We start from the raw sequence: 22,932 nt of genomic DNA on the forward strand, positions 1-22,932 counted from the left end.
AAACCACCATATAAGACAAATTAACAACAGGGCTATTTAGCAAAATTATAATAGTAGGAACCCCTAGAGCCATAGGGTGTCTTCATTTTTCTCAGTCTGTCCAGAGGACACACAAGGCAGACCTCCTTTCCAGGCCTTCCTCTCATATCCCTTTCCTCTCATTTCAGCTTTCTAGTCTGCCTAGATTAGGACTCTAGGAACACAGGCAGTCACTAGAAGAGTACTGTGACAGGAGAGACTGGAAGGAGCTACACCGGTATTAACATATAAAAGAAACCAGTTGGCAGAAAAAGACTTCCTTACTGGGTTTTACAAAACAAATAGAGTATGCTCAAAAGAAGACCTCACATACTTATGGGAGGAGGCACTTTGCGTTTTTGAAATAAATGGACTTTACTTCTAAGCACATGTTCCTCGTCTAGTGCTGTGACTGGAGACATATAAGTACCTGGATACTTAAATGAGTACACTGGGACTGAAACTCAGCCTCTAAGAAAAGCAACTCCTGGCGGCCTGAGCGCTCTGACAGGTCCTGTGTCCAGGCATCCTCTCTTGGCTAGCCCGTCGCCTAAACAAGGCTCGTGAGCCTGGTTCTGCAGTTATGCCAGCTGAGACTCTGAAGACTGTGATTTTCCTGCCCGAAGGGGCGTAAACTCGGTCTCCGGGTAAACTGAGGCACCTGCAGCCTGAGACTAGGGTCGAAAGCGGAAGTGACATTAGTCGCCCTCCGCGGTCTCTTACGCCCAGGTCTGGGTCCGCTGAGTTCTTTTTCCGTCTCAGTGGCGTCAACCTGGGTGAGACCTTGGTGATGCCAAGAAAAAAAAAGACGTCTTCCGAACCGCCTGAGCAGGAGCCGGAATCGCTCCTCCGGCCTGGAGCCGGAAGCGGAAGCGCTGTCGGTGTTGCCTTCCATCTCTTCTGGCGCGAGCTTCGGGAGTTGGAGTTCCGTTGCTCGGCAAAGGTGGTGCCGGGTAGGCGGCCAGGGAGAGGCGGGCTTGGCCCACGGCGGCGGCGCTTCCTCGGCCTCTGCGGATCCGCGAGCGCGGCTGGTTCCGTCCTGCGTCCTCAGGAATTGGCGGGTCCGGCGCCTTCAGGTGAGTGCGAGGTGAGAGCTGTTGAGAGCGTTGGCACCCTGTATATTTACAGACAAATGTATCTTCAGAAATTCGGCGTCCTCTTCGCACGCCCCTTATTTGTCTCCAACGCTCACTTACATTTGGGTAAGAAGCCGCTTTCTTAGTTGTCTGTGTGTGTACTGAAAGCAGCAAAACAGTATTCAGTCATTCTGTCCACCTGAACTTCTTAGGCCCTGCCCACAGGAGTCAAAGGGTGGAGACTGTTGAAGTACTGGGATTGGTTTGTTTCGGAAGAAAAAAAAATGTGTGTGTGTTTGTGTGTCAGTGAGTGAGCTGTGTTGACGCAAAACAACGACAACAACAACAACAACAACACCCCAAAAAACCCTCTCACCTCAAAGGTAGTAAGAGCTGATTCTAAATCAAATAATGACCATGTCCCGAGAACATTTGTTGCCCCAAATAACATGTTCTAATGTAGAAGTGGTTCCATGATTTGTTTTTCTTTTCATTTATTTTTTTCTGCCAGTCAGGCTACACAGCAAGAGTGACACTGTAATCCCAAAGTAGATCAGGTTGGCCCGGAACAGAGTTTGGCCTGTCTTCTTCTGAGTGCTAGGATTAAAAGCATAGGCGACTGCACCTGGCAATGTGAACTTTTTGTAGTTGTAGACCAAAAGTCATAAGTCAAGGCAATGTGAAAACCTTGGTGGAAACACCAGGTAAAAAATGGGTTATAGCCAGGCCATAATAGGTTGTTACCCTTTGGACTGGTGGAAGCTAGTGTTCTGCTAAGAATACAGACCAAAGGCTGTACCTGACATTTGAAATGATGTTACATCAGATACAGAGGTAGCATTAGATGGATTTTAAGGAGACTAAACGTAGTTCCAGATGACTTTTGCTCTAGATCTGCAGCACTCATTGAGTTCTAATTAGCCTTATAGAATCTTTGATATAAATGTGGCCTTTTTTTTTAAACTTCAGATTTCATCTGTTTCAAAGGAAATAGTTTGAAAATTGCAGGCTTGGTAATTGAACTTTAAGTGTCCGGTAATGCATCATAAAATAAGGAAATTAGGGACCGAGGAGATGGGTCAGTGGTTAAAGGCTCTTGCTGCTCTTACAGAGGACTCAGGTTCTATTGCCAGCACCCATATGGAAGCTCACAACTGTTAATAACTCCAGTCATAGGTGACCTAACCCCCTCTTCTGACCTCTTTGGGTACCAGGCACATTCATAGTACACAGACATACATGCAACCGAAACACATAAAACACATGAATCTAAAAAAATAATAAAGATATTAAAATGTCATTAACGTGTGGTCTTTATGGAAAGAGATTTTCCATATTGTTAAAAAATATGCTTTTGGTTGTTCTTGGTTCTAAGATACCATCAAAGGTAGTTTTGTCTCCCTAAGATTTATTTTATTATTTATTTATATGCTTTTGTCTGTGTGCTTATATGTGCAAGTGAATGTGGGTACCTGAAGAAGCCAGAAGAAGGATCCCCTGGAACTGGAGTTAGTTAGTTGTAAGCCTGCTCCTTTGAAAGAGCCATCTCTCTTGTTCCCTTCGGAGGTTTATAGTATTGAAAGTGATTATGTCCTTAAGGCTCTCTGTGTTTAGAGCAATGGTTATAGTTATTCTGTTGTGTTGTTTTGAAACACTCCCTCATTCTTTCGGAAAGTTGTGTACTGTGACATTATGTTTCTTTATTTTGTAGTGCAAGGGTTTGAATTCATAGCCTTGTACATGTGAGGCAACCCCTGTACCACCGATGTACATCCCTCTGGACACATTTAAATGTTTTGTTCATTTCTTATATATATGAGTAGCTGGTTATGGCAAATCCAGCCTATAGCCATTCTTAGAGAGCTTGTAACAATCGGAAAAGCTTAATATTAACCAAGGAAATAAATATGCAACTGCAAATTGATGAGTACTCATAAGGGGCAATGTTTTTCCTGTCTTTTTATGCAAATAGGCCAAATGAATAAAAGAATGATGATTTAAATCAAAATACTAGATGTTGGAGTTAGTCATACTGAGAGGGAAGGGAGTGGAAGACAGTGATCCCACCTTACTCCCAAAATATTATTAGGTATTGGGGCTGTCTATTTTAGTGTGTCATCTGCGTCTCCTTGGAGAGGGTTGTTATTGTTAGACCAGGATTGGTGGAGGGAACATGAAAATAAAAGAGGAGACCAACTTCAATAGAAGCACATTGCTATTGTCCTTTACTGCAGAAATGGAGGCTGTGTGTCAAGGTGCAGGGGACTTGGGGTTTTGGAGGACAGAGAAAAGATGGAAATTTTATCTGTGTGTTGTTCTTTGTAGTCACAGAGCCAAGACATGCCTGCAGATTTTTTTTCATATGTTGTCATGTTTCTCCTGGCTCCTGACTGCAGATGTTCTTATCAGTGTTGGCTGTCTTTTCAGACATGTTTTCTTGTTAGTATGCAGAGTTCAGTTTCTCAGGCCCCCTGAGACCCTTTACTTTAGGTCATTAATTCTTTAGTGTATTGTTATGCTGTGTTCCTGAAGAAGGTGGGTCTCACTGAGCTCTTGCTTGCAATAATAATGCTTGGTGACAGAGCTGTTAGGTAGCTTGGAAAATGTGTATTATTTCCCTTTGGAGGTGGAAGCAAACTCCGGCTGAGAGCCTGTTGAAATAAGCATAGAACATGTTGGGAGAGCACTGCACAATTGATTGGAGTCCAGTAATTGCTAGGTGTTGAATGGGTGGAATCAGTAATTTCTTCAAGAGTATTGCTTCTGGGGGGCTAGGTGGTGGTACCACCAAGTTAAAGTTATAGGAAGCCATTAATAGATTCCCTTTATGTTTGGATTTTAGCAAACTAAGCTGGCCAAAGATGGAGAAATAATAGAGATAATCACTCTCCTAGAATGGTTTCTCGTATAAAATTTAATCCTGGAGTCCCTATTTTAGCATATTTTCTGTTAGATGTTTTAACTAGGTATCTGTGCTGCCATTTTACCAAGCCAGGAAGTGGGAATGTCTTTAACTTATTTAATGTCCAATATGGAATGTTTTTCTATAATGCAGGCTATGACTGTGGGAAATCTAAGCAAGGATAGAGTTCAAGTAATACATGTTTGTTGTTTTCTTCTGTGTTTATTCATTTGCTTGAGACTTTTGGGGTATATTTAATTTTAGTGGACTCCCCAGGCATGCTATAATCTGAAAACGAGATTGACTGAACTCATACATCTTTGTTAAATAGTGTATTTTAGCAAGAGTTAAAATTTAAACACATCCCCGTTCCCTTAGTTTAAAACCACAAAGTAACCTGAGTCAAGTGGCAATGTATAAGACCTGACACATAAAAGTACCATGCTAAAACCCACTAGCTCAAATGAAGAACTTGAAATTGAGAACAGTGTTCTTCTTGGTGTTGATTGTGTCTTTCTAGATTGGGAGCTTAAGCTTAAGTGTTTAGGTGTTTAGGTAAATACCAAGGAGAAAGGAAAGAATTGTTGGTACCTAAAGACCTAGAGATACAAGTAATTTTATTTATTTTATTATTTATTTATTACTTAGTAACTGATTTTATTTGCTAGTTTTTTCTTTATACATAGGAATTATGCATTTTGGTGTATGATGTAGTATTTTAGAACCATTTTGTTCAATATATAATGACCAGATGAGGGTAATTAGCTCACGTACAACTTCAGACATTTTTGTGTTAGGGACATTGAAAACCCTTTCCATATTAGCTGTCTTTTTTGAAAGTATTTTATTTTTTTTTATGTGAGTGTTTTGCCTGTAGTTGTACCATTTATATGCAGGTGCCCAAGTCAGAAGAGTAGTTGTGAGCCCACATATGAATTCTGAGACCTAAACCTCAGTATAGAATGAATAATAAAAACCCAGAGACAGATATTGGGGTTCAGCCTGAAGATCAGAAAAGCAAAACAATTAGCCACTGGCTCTTAATCTCTTCCTCAGTCTGAAATGGACGATGCTGTCTCCATGAATCTTCAAACTGAGACTGAGCATGAGATCTGTCTCCTCCTGTTTCATATTCCTCTCTAGTGCTGGGATTAAAGGTATGTTCCACCACTGCCTGTGCTATATGGTTGACTAGTGTGGCTGCTTTGCATTCTGATCTTCAGACAAGCTTTATTTATTAAAAAACAAATACTATGCCACTATATATTCCTTTTTTTCTCTAAAATAAAAAGAAAGCTATAGTTATATGGGAAAAATTATATACAATAAGTACAATCAATATATATATATATAATATACAGGCAGTAAATATATCAACAGTGTCCATTTGCATTTGACAAATTTAGAGAAAATACTCCATATCTATCCTATTTTGCTGAGTCCAAAGTCTTGTACCTAATTTGCTTTCTATCATGACTTGTGTAACCATCTAAAACTGTCTTTTGATATCTCTCAACCTTACACACTTTACACCTCTTTAGTGAGTTTCTTTTCTGCATCTGATAAACATGGAAAACTTTCACTATAACTATCTAGTCTTCAACTACCTCAGAGACCTGAGAAGGAAATGATATTAACTGACTAAGCAGGAAGTACAAGCAATCAACTTCCAAAAAATGTGCGAAATGACAGAAACAACTGGTTTCCTGGACAGTCATCAAGAGGTCTTCTGTAATGTTGGGGTATCCATCCTCAGTCTAAAGGCCTCGAATATTAGGCAGACTTTTCTATGAACCAGGATTTTTGAAGGACTGTCCCACCTTGAAAAATAGTGATAGAAGAGGAATCCCAGATCAAAGGCACAGAAAATATATTCAACAAAATCATAGAAGAAAACTTTTCCTAACCTAAAGAAGGATATTCCTATGAATGTACAAGAAGCTTACAAAACACCAAATAGACTGGAACAAAAAAAAAGTCCATTTGCCATATAATAATCAAAACACTAAACATGCAGAATAAAGAATATTAAGAACCACAAAGAAAAAGACCAAGTAATATAATGACAGACCTTTCAAAATTATATCCAACTTCTCAGTGGAAACTCTGAAAGCTAGAAGGTCCTGGACAGATGTTATGCAAACACTAAGATACCATGGATGCCAGCCCAGACTACTATACCCAGCAAAGCTTTCAATCATCATAGACGGAGAAAACAAGATATTTCATGACAAAACAAGATTTAAATAATTCCTATCCACAAATCCAGCCTTACAGAAAGTACTAGAAGGAAAACTCCACCCAAGGCTATTGTACAAAATATTTGCACAGGGTGGGGATATTTCATATTCCCTGTGGGAGAATCTTCCATTGATCTCCCTTAGCCAACTGAGAATTATTATAAGTAGGCACTTGTGAAGGCATTGTTTTTCCTCTGTCTTTTTCTTGTAAAGGTATAGTGAAGAAACAGTCTTTAAAATCAGTAACTAAAAGATAAAATCAATAACTATTACTTTTAGGTGATAGAGAAAGCAAGGGAATTCCAGACTATAGAGAACCCATGGTCTGAATCACCTTCTTAAGAACTCTTTGATCTGCTACCATTCTCCATTTTCCAGATTTCTTTTTGACAAGTATAGGAGAATTCCAAGGACTGGTTGATTCTTCAATATGCTGAGCATTTAGCTGCTCCTGTATCAGCTGTTCTGAAGCCTATAGTTTGTCTGCTGTTAAAGGCCTTGTACAACCCATACAGGTTTGTCTGTCAACCATTTTAAAGATAGGGTTGTTGGTGCCTTTGAAAGATCAGTAGCTGTTGTGCCCTGTTCTTGTACAACCTGAATGGGCAGTGACTGTTTTTTAGCATATCTTGTAATATTTTCCCCCAGACATATACGTTAATTTATGGTTTGTTTGTAAGATTGAGGGAATGTTAATGAGGGTATTCCATTGATATAACAAATTATAGTAGCATAATCTCCTCCTCCAAGAAGTTGATCTTGCTATATTTCCATACCTTTAGCTTCACTCTGTTTTTCAATAGTGTTAGCCTCTTCTCTCAACCATGTCTTCCATCGTAATTGTGGACCAAGCTCTAAAACAGTATTAACCAAGTCTGTCTTGTCTTTTGGGATAATTTTATTACAAACTGATCATGAGTCATCATTTGCTTCACAAAAGGTAAATGCATGCCATATGAGACTATTGCTTCCTTGAATCTCCTTGAATCTAACATTGGCACAGGAGTCCATTTACTATTTACAGAGCCTCTTTCATTTGGCAGAGGGTTACGGGGTATATTAAAGTTGGTTGTTTGATACCTTAGGCTGTTCCTGTCTAACCTTATAATGCAATGCTGAAATTGATTCGCCATTAAATCCTCTATCTGGGTTTGAATATCTTTATGATCTGTTTTATTAAGTTTTTCTAAAACTTGTATTTTAGCACTCAGATTAACCAACTTTCTAGTGATAAAATGAGATGTTTATAATTGACATTAAATGAATTCCATCTAATCTCATTTAATTGTTCCATTTTATTGCTGTCCAGTGTATTATCATACTGTGACCCAAATTCCTCCATTGTAATAGTGTTTTTCATTTTTTAATGTGGAAAAATATTTTAACTAATTCTTCCCTCTAAGAATTTCCAATTGTCTTACCAAATCTGCTGACAATGATTATGGAGATGTGATGCTTTTTGTTGCTGCGTAGAACAGTGAAAGCTGACTGGATTTTAAGCCAACTATCTAGTTTGGCAGCAGACTGAGAAGAGGGTTCAGGGAGAGTCTGCCAGGAGAGAAGAAAGCAAAACCTAGCTGGTATGGTGGTGATTCTGGCCATGTGTAGCGGGAAATGGCCTTTTCATGAATTTGTACCCTAAACGTTTGTGCCAGATGTAGCACGAATAATAAAAAAACAGAGACATATATTGGTGTTCAGCTTGAAGATCAGTAGTATAGGAACACATCTGGTTGTCTTGTATTTAGTCAACAGCTAAAGATATTCTTCCTTTTCATATTGGCCAACACAGCTCATTGCCTGTTTCAGCAGTTCTGTAACCTCGTTATGTCTGTTTCTCAAGGGACATAGTTGGTGTTTTCCAAATGGTACCTGAAGTACTACAACAATGGTACCATCAGTTTTTGCAGAAGACATTCTTACTGTATCGACCTTTTTCTAGGACTACAGGTATGACATGACATTAATGACATCCTGTATGAACATTGATTTGGTGTTTTTTAAGTGCACATGTGTATATATACATATTTGTGTTTGAATCCATGTGTGTGTGCATGTATGCAGAGGCTAGAGAATGATCTCATGTGTCATATTCAGGGATGCCATCCATTTCCTGAAACAGGGCCTTTCATTTGCCTGGAGCAAATGATTAGACTAGACTGTGACCAAGGATCCCCAGGGATCCTCCTGCCTCTCTGCCTTTCTAGTTCATGATTACAACTGCATACCACTACACCTGGCATTTTTACATAGGTCCTGAAAATAACACTTGGGTCCCTGTACAAGTTAAGAAAGCACTTTACTATCTCTCTAGCCTTTGGCACATTCCTAATGTCAGAGAAATCCATTTTTTAGTCCTTCTTGGCTTTTTTGGGAATATGTTCTTTCTTGGATTTTTTTGAAAAAGGTTTCTTTGTAGCCCTGACTGTCCTGAAACTCACTCTGTAGAGCAGACTAACCTCAAGCTCAGATCTGCCTCCATCTGCTTTCCAAGTGCAGGGGATAAAGGCATTCACTATCACCCTCAACTTCCTTGCTGGATTTTTCATCACATTTTTAACGTTCTTGTTTGATTTTTGAATTACCCTCATCTGGTCATTATATACTTTACACATGGTACTGAAGTACTACACCATACACCAAAATACACAATTCTTATATATCAAGGAAAACACTAGTAAATAAAATCAGTTATATCTTTTGTAGGAGGCCACTTGTTTGTTCCCGGCTGCCCATACTCGAAATAACCACACAGAAAGTGTATTAATTAAATCACTGCCTGGTCTATTAGCTCTAGCTTCTTATTGGCTAGCTCTTACATCTTAATTTAACCTATTTCTATTAATCTGTGTATCACCACATGGCTGTGGCTTACTGGCAAGGTTCTGGCTCATATGTTCCTGGCGGTGGCTACATGGCTTCTCCTTGACTTTGTCTTCTTTCTCCCAGCATTCAGTTTGGTTTTCCCCACCTACCTATATTCTTCCCTTCCAGACCTAAAACAGATTCTTTATTAACCAATGGTATTCACAGCATAGAGAGGGGAATCCCACATCGTATATCTGTTATAAATAACAACAACAACAAAAAAAAGCCAAATGACTTGTACTCTAGAGACTAACAATTCTTTCTTTTCTCCCTGGTATTTCACTCATAAGACAGACAACTAAATGGCCTACGTACCTTCCCACTCTATACAGACCTTACCTAACTTTCTCATTTCTGAGTTTAGAAGTAGCCCTGTATAGTTTTTCTAGTGTTTTTAGTCTATTTGTGTAGTGCTTTATTTTCTGTTAGAGTTTCCTAACCTTTCCCCTTTTCCTGAAATAGCACCCCCTCTATTTGTCCTAGTTTTGAAAACAAGTCCTTTTCTAAGGAATGTCTTCCTCCCATTGAGAAGTGCTATTTTCCAGATGAGAATTGAGGGTCAAAGTGCTTAAAGCTTTAGTTCATCTCTAAGTTGAAGATTGGAACAATTGCATGTTCTTTTTTCTTTTTGAGTCTTGTTTGTTTGTTATATGACCCATTTATAAATTTATTTATTGAGTTTGTGTTACTGGATTGGGTTCAGACAGCATGAGTGGAGGTCAGAGGACAACTTTCAAGAGTTAATTTTCTCCTTCTACCATATGGGTCCCAGAGATTGCACTCAGATAGCATGCCTAGCAGTAAGCACTTTACCTGCTGAGTTATTTTGCTGGTTCTGAATCTAGATGTTTTTGTTCATCAAAAAAATTTGTTTGTTTTGTGTATGAGTGTTTTACCTGCATGTGTGTGCACTATCTGTGTGTCTGGTGCCTGTGGAGGTCCGAAGAAAATAACCAGAGTTATGGATGGTTGTGAGCCACCATGTAGATGCTGGGAACTGAACCCAGGTCCTCTGCAAGAGTTACAAGGACTCTATCCCCTGAACCATCTTTCCAGCCCGCTTGAATCTATGTTTTTAAACATAAATGCTACTAATGATAGGAGCCCTTGATGCCTTAGGATAATTAATTTTTAAGTTTTTATTTATGTCTACGAGTGTGTTTGTCTGTGTGTCTGTATGAGTGTATTCCATGTGTATGAAGGTTTCCACAGAGGTAGAAGAGGGTGATTGATCCCCTGGAGCTGGAGTTACAGGTGGTTGTGATCAGTCCAACATGGGTGCTGAATACTGAACTCAGATCCTCTGGAAGATCAGAAAGTGCTCTTAACTGCTCAGCCATCTTTCCCGATGATGTGTTATCATTCTTAGTGGCTTTCGCTCATATCAGCATCAGAAAGAGAAAGAGCTAATTATGATGCTTGATTATTGATAGGTAAGATTTTCTGATGAATGATCCGTGTCTTCAGGAATGCAAGTCACCATGTAAAAAGAGGAAAGATCACCACTGACCCCTTATATGTATAAATTGCCTAGACATGTCCTTCACATTCTGGAAGAGTGTTCCAGTGTATTGCACCATCATCCTTTCATGATGGAAGCCATCAGTTTGTCCCACGGTAAGTCTAGCTCATGCGTTGTGTGCTCTTTGTACAGATAGGTGCTGGTGCTCTGATTACTGCCAGGCCAGAGATGCGTCTGTGGTTTGAATACTAAATTACCCCAATGACATATGAGTGCTGCCTGTAGTGTTGTTTGAAAAGGTCGTAGAACTTTCAGGAGGTGGAGCTTTGCTGTAAAAAGTGGCTCAGTATTGGGTGGTTGAGGTTTTTTTAGCCCAGCCCTATTTTCTGTTCATTCTCTGTTTCCTGACTGCTGATTCAATGTAACTAGCCAGCCTCCTACTCCTGCTGCCATGCCTTCTGCAGAGAGAGATCATCTTGGCCACTCAAGTGAACTGCCCAGATGTGTCTTTCAGTTTCTGGAAGATAAGTGTTCCAGTATATTCTAAGGGTTATATCCTCTTCAGCTATAAGCTAAAATAAACTCTTCCTTAAGTTGCTTCTTTTTATTTTTTAAAAGATTTTTTCCTTTTATTTTTTACCTGTGTTTTGCCTCCATGTGTGTCTGTGGACCACATTTGTGCTTGGTGCCTGTGGACGTCATAAAAGGGCATTAGATCTTCTGAAGCTGGAGTTATGGATGGTTGTGAATTACTGTGTAGGTGCTGAACAAGTGCTCTTAATAACTGAACAATCTTTTCAGCCCCCAAAGTTGTTTCTTGTTGGGTATTTTTTTTATCATAGCAACAAGAAAAATAATTAATACAGATGACTGAAGTTGGCAAGGGTTGCTGAAGCCTGTTTTATAAGCCAGGTTGCTGATAATGAGTGCACTTGATTTACCCATGAGTCCCTTCACCCATGTGCAGGTAATAGGCCCTGTTTCTAGGACTTATTGTTCTTTACCTGTAAAATATGACTGGTATACTTGTCCTTATGGGCAGTGTGGTTACCATTCCTTTTTTTTCTGAGGATGACTACTCTGGTACTGTGTGGCAGCCCCGTGTGTCTATGAAATGAGATGTGATAAGATGAGTTGTGTATGTCTGTGTGCCTGTGTGCGTGCATGTGTGCGTGTGTGTGTGAGAGAGAGAGACAGAGACAGAGAGAGCTTGAGAGATTGATTTCCTGTGTTGGAATATATGGAAATTTTGAACTAGGATAGGATGACATCCATGTTTGTAAAAGTGAGAATTATGGATAACTCTGTTTTCTTTTTTCCTATTAGGTTTATTTTCTAGGGACCCAAGCTACTTTCATCGTGAAAAGACAGAGATGGACAGGATGGTGTCTGACCGCCTGACAAGTAGTTACCAGGTGTGACTAAAGTATATCCTGCCATTAGACCCATAAGGCTGACACATTTCCATGTAGGCAGAGATTTTTCTCCAGAGTTTCTGGGAGGAAATAAAACCTTATTCAAGGGCTGACTGATTAGTTGTATTTCTTCATGACTATGTCCTCTCAAATTGTAAGCCAGAATAGATCCTTTCTTCCTGACGTTGCTTCTTGTCATATATTTTATCATGTCAGTGAGAAAACTAAGCTTTTATACTGGCTTAGGATTACTGTGAATCTCGTCCCAGTGTTTCAGTAATTTGTGATTAATCTTTATCCATGACACTGCTTTTGTATTTTTGATTTTATTGTGTTCTGACAGTTGATAAAGGGGACGAATATTCCCCTTTCTGAAAGTTGTTATTCGTCTCTCCTCATTTGTCAAGTGTATGGAGTGCATTTAACACATTTGAATAGAAGGAAGTAAATGAGACGGGTGAGGTAATGGGATGTGTAATAAAGACATAAGGGTGGAGTCTAGGCACAGTGGTGTATGTCTTTATCTCTAGCACTGGGTCAGTAAAGGTGGGAAAATAGAGAGTTTAAGGTCAGCCAATCTGGCCAACCCTGTCTTTAAAATTAAGATGTAAAAGTGAAAATTAATAGCAGCGAGATAGATATAAAGAGCGCCTAGGGCTATTCACTAAACTCTTGCATGGACTGCTGGAGAACTCTCAACTCTTTGTAATTGAGTTTCCTTCTTCAGTGTCCTGTGAACTTGGATGGAGATGTTAGTTGGCTAAAATCCAAGTGTGTGTGATTGTAGGAGTTAGTGACCTTTGAGGATGTGGCTATAGACTTCACCCAGGAAGAATGGACTTTATTGGACACAAAACAAAGGAATCTTTACAGAGAGGTGATGCTGGAGAACTACCAAAACCTGGCCTCATTAGGTGAGGTTCCCCTCATTCCATAGACTCTTATAGAACAAAAATGTGTGTATTTTTCTAATTACATTTTGTTATTTTATGGTGTGTGTGTGTGTATCATAGCCCATGAGTGGAGTTCAGAGGACAGCTTTTGGGAGTCATCTCCTATCATATGAGTTCTAGGGATGGAACTTAGGTTGTCAGACTTGGCACCAAGCACCTTTACCTGCTGAGCTATCATACCTATGAATTTTCTACTTTTTAGAATAGGTTATGCAGCTCTCAGGACAGTTAAAAATAACAGAAGAATAGAAAATAACACCTTTAATCCTAGTACCCCAGTACTAGGGAGGCAGAGGCAAGAGGTTCTCTGTGTATTTGAGTTCAGCCTGGTTTAGATATTGAACTCCAGAACAGCCAGGACTACATAGACTCTATCTGAAAAAGAAAAGAAAAGAAAACAAGACAGGAGAGAGAGCGAGAGAGACAGAGAGCGAGAGAGAGCGAGAGAGAGAGAGAGAGAGAGAGAGAGAGAGAGAGAGAGAGAGAGAGAGAGAGGAATGAGAAACAGGCCTCTAACTCTGCCCTACTGTATTTTAACCAATTGTAGTTTTAAAGACAGTCCTAAAATAACCAGTATTGTTCTTCTGCTCTACTAAAAGGTCGTTTTCAGACTATCTTTGACAACTGAATCAAGAATACTGATCATCTCTGTTTTAATGGTCCCTCCACATGATTTTTTTTTTGTTTGTTTTTTTTGAGACAGGGTTTCTCTGTGATTTTTGGCCTCCATGTGATTTTGATACACTTAAATATTTAACTACTAGTGTAATCTTTTTCTCTATTATAATAAGAATCTTGTGGATTTGGTGGCACATGCCTTTTATCCTAGTACTCCAGGAAATTGAGACAGGCATATTTCTATAGTTCACAGCCAGTCTGGTCTACAAAGTTTTAGGCCAATTAGAGTGACACAGTTAAGAAACCTGTCTCAAATTTTTCTTTCACTTTCTTTTCAATTTGATTAATATTAGTGCTTAAAAATGTCTACATTTATTCTTTGTCACAGTGCACATCCAAAAGTCAGTATACAATTTGTGGGAGTCAGTTCTTTCCTTCTACCATGTCCTAGACAAGTAAATCAGGTAGTCATACTTAGTGTCCAACACTTTTACCTGGTGAACTTGTCCCACTGGTTCAGTATTAGTGTTTCTGTCTTGTCCTTGTAACCATCACTTTAGGCTTAAAGGGAAAGAAGTCAGTACCTTTTTCACATAAAGGGGTTTGTACTCAGTGGGGTCTTTAGCAGTATTTCATTGCTGTTATTGGAACTGTTGTTTCTAAGTCATGGAAAGGTATATCCTTTCTTGCTTGATCTGCTTTCATGAATGTGTCTTTCTTCTCGTATAGGATGTCAGCTCATCAAACCCAGCTCAAGCTCTTGTTTGGAGACAGAAGAGTTTGGAGTAATCGAGAGAGGAGTTCACCAAGGTAAATGGGAGTTCAGTCTGCTTGGAATACAGTAGCAACACCCCACCCCACCCCAATTCTGTGGATGGAATGGTAAGCTATGCAAGTGCTCTATCAACAAGTGAAAGCTTGAATCAGGAGGCTGAGGCTATTGGACTTGAGAGTTTTAGGAGATCTTCATATCTCTAAACTCCATTACTTCCATCTACGTAGACTTTTTTACAATCTCAATAGTCCATATCTTTCTTTCTTTTCTCCCTAAAAATGCTGTCCCTGTTTATCAGTGCATTTAAATTTCAGAGTAAGTAAATTATTCATTTTTAAATTTTGACTGCCTATTCTCTTTGTATTTTATGTTTATATTATTATCACTGTCATCATTAGTATTGACTACTGGATCCTGAGCCTCTTTTAAAAATATTTATTATTGTTGTTTTATTTTTTATTTATTTTTTGTTTTTGAGATAAGGTTTCGAGCCTGTCCTGGAGCTCGTTCTGTAGACCATGCTGAGCTTGAACTCACAGAGAACCACCTGCCTTTGCTTCCCAAGTGCTGGGATTAAAAGTGTGTGCCACCACTGCCCAGCTGTTGTTTTAATTGTTATGTGTATGACTATGGGCCTTTGTGAGTTCATGTGTGCCATATGCATACATATGCCTATGGTGGCCAGAAGAAGGTGTTAGGTCTCCTGGAATGGAGTCACAAGTAGTTGTGAACTGTCTGATATGGTTGCTGAATCTGGGTGTTTTATTTATTTATTTTTGAATAAGAATAGCAAGTTTTCGTAGCCTCTGAGCCATCTCTCTGGCCTTTAAAACCCCTTCTATTCTGACATGGACCTGAATCCCAGCCTGTAAAACTTTAGACATAGCCAAATTGTTAACATTTAACATAACTTTGTTTTTAACTTGCTTAATATAAAAAAAAAATTGAAATGAGTTGTATAATTGTTAATGTTTCTTTTTCACTGTGGATGCACTTACATGTTTTTTTGTTGTTGTTTAACTTCAGAGTGGGCTATGCGACTTAACACCAGAGGGACAATGTTTCAGTTAAAAATGTCAAATGAGACACAACTGGTAAGAGTCACAAGAGATATTTCATATTTTCTTTATTGAAATATACTTGGTAATTTTATGTAAATTTCATCAAAATCCTTCAAAAGAAAGAAGTATTAGAGAGAAATAGCCTGTATTCATAGAGTCTAGAAAGATGTTCTAATCCTAGTTTGAAACTTGAGTTCCCATAAACACATATTCCTACTTATAGATATTGGGCTTTTAAAACAATTTCATGAAAACACAGGAAACATTTCAGAATTAGAGTAGATGGCACACGATCCTTGCAATAGGATTTTTAAATTTACATTAAGTGACGTATATGTAATTATGGGAAACATCATCATCATCATGTTCTTATCTTACACTAATAAATTTGAAAAAGTTTTAATATCTTATTTCCTTTTAATCAACAGTCAAATAGCTACGATGGAAAGAAGCTCTGTGACTTCAAGCCACCTGGAGAAATCATCAAAGAGCCTTCATGTAGTCCGGCACACATAGGTATTGAAAACAGAGGAAATATTTATGATTGTGTTCAGCATGGACAAGCCTTTCCTGCGCACCCTGAGGAAGCCTCTTCTGCAGACAAAGGTCCTGAGTTAAGCCAGTGTGGAAAAGACACCAGTCTGGCTACAAGTGCTGCTTACCAGACAACATGCGAACCAGCCAAAGTCCTCAAATCTAGTGAATTTCATCAAGCCCTTAAGGCATGTGAAGACAGACTCTTTAAATGGGCACAGTGTGGTGATGCTTTTAACCCACCTATGAGCCATGCTGGGAATGGGCAAACATGCACTGGAAAAAAACCCTATGAATGTAAGCAGTGTGGGAAAAGTTTTAAATATTCTGCCAACCTTAATATTCATATGCGTACCCACACCGGTGAAAAACCTTATGAATGTAAGGAGTGTGGAAAAGCCTTTTCTAGGTGTTACCCACTAACTCAGCACTTAAAAACTCACACTGAAGAGAAACCCTTTGAATGTAAGGTTTGTGGAAAATGCTTTAGAAATGCCTCATGCCTTAATGATCACTTTCGGGTTCACACTGGAATAAAGCCCTATAAATGTAAGGACTGTGGCAAAGCCTTCACGGGGCGCTCTGGCCTTAGTAAACATTTACCAACACACACTGGAGAGAAGCCTTTTGAGTGTAAGGAATGTGGGAAAGCCTTCACGTCAACCTCAGGCCTTATTAAACATATGAAAAGTCACATGGGGGAGAGACCCTTTGAGTGTGACCATTGCGGCAAAGCTTTTGCTTCTTCCTCAACCCTTATTACACATTTGAGAACACACACTGGGGAGAAGCCCTTTGAGTGTAAAGTTTGTGGGAAAGCGTTTACATGTTCTTCTTACCTTCGCATTCACATGCGGACTCACACTGGAGAGAAGCCCTATGTATGTAAAGAATGTGGCAGAGCCTTCACTGAGCGCACAAGCCTTACCAAGCATTTACGAACACACACTGGAGAAAATCCCTTTGAGTGCAATGTGTGCGGAAAAGCATTTGCATGTTCTTCCTATCTTCATAATCACATGCGGACTCATACTGGAGAGAAACCTTATATGTGTAAGGAATGTGGGAAAGCCTTCGCTGTTTCTTCACATCTAAGTAAACATGTAAGGATCCACACAGGAGAGAAACCCCATAAGTGTGAGGAATGTGGGAAAGCTTTCACTGTGCGTTCTGGTCTCACAAAACATATACGAACTCACACTGGAGAGAAGCCCTATAATTGTAAAGAATGTGGGAAAGCCTTTACTACATCTTCAGGCCTCCTTGAACATAAAAGAAGTCACACAGGAGAGAAACCGTATGAATGTGACCAGTGTGGGAAGGCCTTTGCTTCTTCCTCCTATCTTATTGCACACCTGAGAATTCATACTGGAGAGAAGCCTTTTGAGTGTACAGTGTGTGGGAAAGCATTTACATGTTCCTCCTACCTTCAGATTCACATGCGAACGCACACTGGAGAGAAGCCCTATGGATGTAAAGAGTGTGGGAAAGCTTTTGCTGTTTACTCACATCTCAGTAAACATGTACGAGTTCACAGTGGGGAGAAGGCCTATAAATGTAAAGGTTACGGAATAGCTTTCAGTAGTTCTCATCTTACAGAACACATAAAAACTCTAGAGATAAATTCTTTGATTGGAAGGAATGGAGAGACTGCTTTAGGAAGTTCTGTTACGTTAGGAGTGCATTCAAATTCACAGTGGAAAGAAAGTTTATCAGTATAAGCCATTTGTAAAGTGATATAATATTTGACTTCAAAGATGTGAAACAATTGAAGTTGCATAGATGCCTTGTGAACTGAAAAGAGTGGGAAGTCATCAGAATGCTCAAAATCCAGTTCACATGAGCCCACTTTGAAGCTATACAATGTTAGAGAGATGGAAAGCCTTCACTGTTTCATGGATTTTTTATAAGTATGGGAGAGAAACTCTTGATACAATGTGGAAAATTGTATTTCTGCTCAGTGCTTTGATTACCTATAGTACTACAGTGGAGGACGTTGGGAAAGTAAGAAATGTTAGAAAGTAATTATTTACATTAGTTATCAACATTCAGTAAGCGTGAAGTGATTCACATTTGGGTAAATGTGTGTATAGAATATGGAAATTGTTTCTATGTCTTAAGACCTTGTATACTAGCAGAAACTTGGCTTTCTTGATAGTTTTATACATTTGTTTTGACCATTTTTTGCATTTTCAATACTTGAGAGATATTTTAATATTTTCACTTAATGACTTCCCAGTCTTAATATTGATTCAAGATGTACAAAATTCTGTGGAATATATGTATATGAAGCAATTATCAGAATAATTAAAATGTGATATAGTAATTTTGGTATTATGAAGCACTTTTTACTGCCTTAGAAAATCCAGGTGGAGAACATTGTTAATTACATTCATCAACTGCACTCTTAAGTTACCTTTCTTGTAACTGAAAGTATATAACCTTTAACAATAACTCATAAACATTAACTCTTAGCTCTTGATAACCACAACTACATTTTTCTTCTGTTTGACTATATCCCCCTCTTTTAAAGACAGGGTCTCACTATGTAGTTCTGACTGTCCTGGAACTCACTATGTAAACCAGCCTGGCTTTGAACTCACAGAGATCATCTGTCTCCTAAGTACTAGGTTTAAATGCATACACCACTTCTCCCAGCTATACTCCATATTTGAATATGGATAATGTATTTTTAGTTTTTGTGCCTGGTTTATTTTCATAACAAAATTTCTTTAGTTTTATCCCTGTTGTCTTGCATGAAAAAGTTTTTTAAAAAGAGGGTAGACAGTCTACTTTTTATGCACACTCAAAATTTTTGTATGTATGTGTGTGTGTGTGTATATATATATATATATATATATATATATATATGATGTGTGTATGCATCTTTCTATAAATGTAGGCTCTACAATGTGCATGTAGAGATCAGGAAAACTTTGGATTTCATACTTGACTTCCACCTTAAGATAGAGTCAATTTCTCATCTCCCCAGCTCCTATGAAAGTTTCTTTACACAAAGGAACACTTAGGTCATTTCCATACTGTATTGTTGGAAACAAATTGAACTGCTACATTGAACGTAGATTACAGATATCTCTGTAAGCATTCCTTGAGTGTATGCCCATAATTAGTTTGTTGGATTATTTAGTTGGTGTATATATAGTTTTATGAGGAGCTTCAATACCATTTTCCAGATAGCTCTACCAGTTTTTATTCTATTCAAAATGATAATATATGTAAGCATTTTTATCTTTATTATTTAGATGCCTTTTATTTCTCTTAATTGGCTCAACTTGCAGAATTATGATGGATATAAGTTCCAAGCAGGGATACTGTTGTTCTTGATTTTAAAGAAAAAGCTTTGGGGGTTTCACTAAGTGTGTTGATTGCCACTGACTTTTCATACATATATAGTCACTGATAAATTTTTGTATGTCATCTATATATTAAATTTGTTGAGAGTATTATGAAAGAGTATTGACTTTTTAAAATGCTGTTTATTTTGTAACTTTCTGTATGGTGATTTACTTATCCTGTTATGTGTGACACTTGATTATTGTATATAATATATAAATGTTGCATTATAGGTGTGAATCAAAACCACAGTGCATGATCCTTATATATAGGTGCTTTAAATGGAATGATTAAACTCATCTGTCAAAAGACAGACATAGACTGAAAGATGACTTACTAGTTAAAGGCACTTAGCATCAAGCCTGACAATCTGAGTTTTGATTCCCATAAAACACAAAATAGAAAGAAAGAACTGACTCCTGAAGGTTGTCCTCTGTCCTCTACATTTGTGACACATGAGCATACAAATACACAAAATAAATAAATGTAAAAATAAAAGACATAAGTCCACACAAACCTGCAAGCAGGTGAGATACCTGCCTCCAGGCTGCACCCCCAGTTCTGCTACCCACCGGAGGTTTGTCTCACCAAGATTTACTCTGCTGCCCAACAAGAAGAATCTGAGCATGCTCCCTGTTGCCAACACTTCCCCACAACCCAGCAGACTACGCAGGCACAGGCACAAACCACACCAGTTGGAAAAACAGCAGACTACATAGACATAGGTGCAAACCACAACGGTTGGCAAAGGCAAAACCCACATCAATCGGAAAAAAAGATGTGTAAACACCGGTGTAAGAATACATTCAACACAGTTGTATGGCTGGGGCAGACTGAGAGGCCACTGGCAGTGGCACTAGGATTTATCTCTACTGCATGTACTGGCTTTTGGGGATCCTATTCTCTTTGGATGTATACCTTGCTCAGCCTAGATGTAGTAGGGAGGGCCTTGAACTTTCCACAAAGCAATGTGCCTTACCTGCTCTTAGGATTAGATGGAGGTCGGGTGGGAGGGTGTGTGGAGGGAATGGAAGGAGGAGAGGGAGTGGGAATTTGGATTGGTATTTTTTTTTAAATCTAATAAAAAAGAGGATACATTCAACAACCAAAAGAGCAAGCAATATATGGTATTACCAGAACCCAATGATCCTATAACAGCAAAACCTGAACATTGTAATGCAGCTGAAACACAAAAAAACAAACTTAAAAATTATTTTATGAAGATGATAGAAGCTCTTAAAGAGGAAATGAAAAAAATCCCTTAGAGAAGTTGAGAAAAAAAAAAGCAAAAATGAAAATCAATAAATTTCTTAAAGAAAGCCTAGAAAAAACAAACAGGTGAAGGAAAGCAGTTTAAGACTTGAAAACTGAAGTAGAAACAATAAAACCCAAGTTGAGGGAATTCTGGAAATGGAAAATCTGGGAAAGTGTACAGGAACTACAGAGAGAAGCATCACCAACAGAACACAGGAAGAAATAGAAGAGAGAATCTTAGGTATTGAAGATAGGATAGAGAAAGTAGATTCATCAGTCAAAGAAAATGTTAAATCCAATAAATTCCTAACACAAAACATCCAGGAATTGTGGGACACCATGAAAAGACAAAACTTAAGAATAATAGGGATAGAAGGGGAAGAATCCCAGCTCAAAGGCACAAAACCATATTCAACAAAGAAGTTCAACATATTCAACAAACAAAGTAGAAGAAAACTTTTTCAACCTAAAGAAGGACATGCCTATAAAGGTACAAGAAGCTTACAGGACACCAAATAGGTTGGACCAAAGAAAAAGTCCCCTTGCCACATAATAAAGCATACAGAATAAGTAATATTAAGAGCTGCAAAAGAAAAAGGTCAAGTAACATATAAAATCAGACTTATCAGAATTGTACCTGACTTCTCAATGTAGACTCTAAAAGCCAGAAGATCCTAGACTTTACAGACACCAAGTGACTATGGATACCAACCCAGACTACTATACCCAGCAACACAGACATTGAAAACAAGATATTTCATGACAAAACCAGATTTAAATAGCTATTCATAAATCTAGCACTATAGAAAGAACTAGATGGAAAATCCCAACCCAAGTTACATCCATGAAAACACAGATAATATTTTTACAACAGCAAAACCCAAAGAAGGGAAATACATTACCACCACCAAAACCAAAAAAATAATAGGAATTAACAATCATTGGTCAATAACATCTCTCATAAATATTAATGGACTCAATTCACCAATATACAGACAGCCTAATAGAATGGATATGAAAACAGAATCCAGTTAGTTGCTCTGATGAGGGTTTCTGTCTCTATCTCCATCTGTCACTGGACGAAGATTCTATGGTGATATTAGAGATAATCATCAGTGTGATAGTGGGGCTAGGACAGTTGCCCAAGGACTTAGCTGGGGACATTCCGTGGACACCTGGGATCCCCTCTAGAGCCAAGTCTCTTGCCAACCCTAAAATGGCTCCCTTAATATAGATATCTTCTTCCCTGTTCCTATATCCGCCCTTTCTCCATCTCCACCCTCCCACTCTTGTAATATGAGGGCTGGCTTGTTGGGGTTTCTGTCCCGCCCAGTACCCCACAGCCCGCGAGCCCCAAAGAAAACCACACAGAGATCTCCATAAGTTATAAAACAGATAGGCCCATTAGCTCAGTGTTCTAATTAGCTCTTGTAGCTTATATTAACTCATTATTCTTATCTATGTTAGCCACATGGCTCTCGGTACCTTTCAGTCAGACAGGTTACATCTTGCTTCTCAGTGATCTGGGCCGGAATAGAAGGAGTGGGCTTCCTCCTTCCTAGAATTATCCTGTTCTCTTTTTTTTCCACCTCTACTTCCTGTCTGGTTTTCCCGCCTATACTTCCTGCCTGGCCAATCAGCATTTATTTAAAACATAATTGACAGGATACAGACAGTTCTCCCACACCACATTCCCAAAAGTCTTTCCCTTCTCCCTTCCCTCTCCCCCTTTTCCCTTCCCCTACCTTCACCCCCATGCTCCCAACTTTTGCATAGCAATCTTGTTTGCTTTCAATTTCCAGGAGGATCTATATATGTTTTTCTTTGGGTTTACCTTGTTATTTGGCTTTTCTAGGCTTGTGAACTGAGTTCCCAAGGTCCAGTTGAAGGACAGAAGGAGGGAGAAGACAAGCAAGGAAGTCAGGACCACGTGAGGGGTTGTTCTGAAAGACCCTACAGACCCCCTCCTCAAAACCCGCAGCTAGCATGCTCCCAGGGGAACTTCCTGTTTGTTTAAAAAACAAATTCTCCGATTCAGCAGCCAGCCTGCTCTCGTAAGAACATCCCATGTGATTGAGAGAGCAGGATGTCTATGAGATAGGAAGACTGCAAGGCAGGATATCAATAAGATAGGACATCAACAAAGCAGGTTGACTGCAAAACAGGATATCTATAAGATAGGAACAGAATGACTGTTGCCAGACATCCATGCTGAGAGAGGAAACCATTCATGCCCCCCGCCTCATTCCGATAACCACGCTTTTGCTTCTGTAAACTTGCTTTTTGCTCTTCCTTATAAAAAGCCCGCTCTCCAGTTGGCAGGCGCGCAAGTCTTCCAAGAGATCTTGCCGCCCTCAGGTACCTGTGTCTACTCAATAAACCTCTTGCGATTTGCACGGTCT

The 22,932-nt window shown here is 39.0% G+C and overlaps 1 protein-coding gene across 7 annotated transcripts; it reads left to right on the plus strand.

The window, feature by feature from the left end:
• Nucleotides 1–659: 659 nt before the first annotated feature.
• LOC142846348 (uncharacterized) lies at nucleotides 660–20,230 on the plus strand. 7 transcript variants are annotated; one of them, XM_075966737.1, is made up of 9 exons: nucleotides 977–1,094; nucleotides 5,053–5,153; nucleotides 8,080–8,186; nucleotides 10,538–10,721; nucleotides 11,893–11,981; nucleotides 12,769–12,895; nucleotides 14,282–14,362; nucleotides 15,354–15,421; nucleotides 15,817–20,230. In XM_075966737.1, exons 4-9 carry the CDS (start codon nucleotides 10,622–10,624, stop codon nucleotides 17,641–17,643), a joined length of 2,292 nt encoding a protein of 763 aa, XP_075822852.1. In that variant the 5' UTR covers nucleotides 977–1,094; nucleotides 5,053–5,153; nucleotides 8,080–8,186; nucleotides 10,538–10,621; the 3' UTR covers nucleotides 17,644–20,230. The 7 variants fall into 7 exon arrangements, with proteins under 7 accessions (XP_075822850.1, XP_075822852.1, XP_075822855.1 ...); XM_075966740.1 differs by lacking the exon at nucleotides 12,769–12,895; XM_075966738.1 differs by lacking the exon at nucleotides 5,053–5,153 and having other exon boundaries at nucleotides 989–1,094.
• The last annotated feature ends 2,702 nt before the right edge of the window (nucleotides 20,231–22,932 follow it).

Source organism: Microtus pennsylvanicus, chromosome 3, assembly GCF_037038515.1.
Source record: "Microtus pennsylvanicus isolate mMicPen1 chromosome 3, mMicPen1.hap1, whole genome shotgun sequence".
In the NCBI taxonomy this organism is placed as follows: domain Eukaryota; kingdom Metazoa; phylum Chordata; class Mammalia; order Rodentia; family Cricetidae; genus Microtus; species Microtus pennsylvanicus.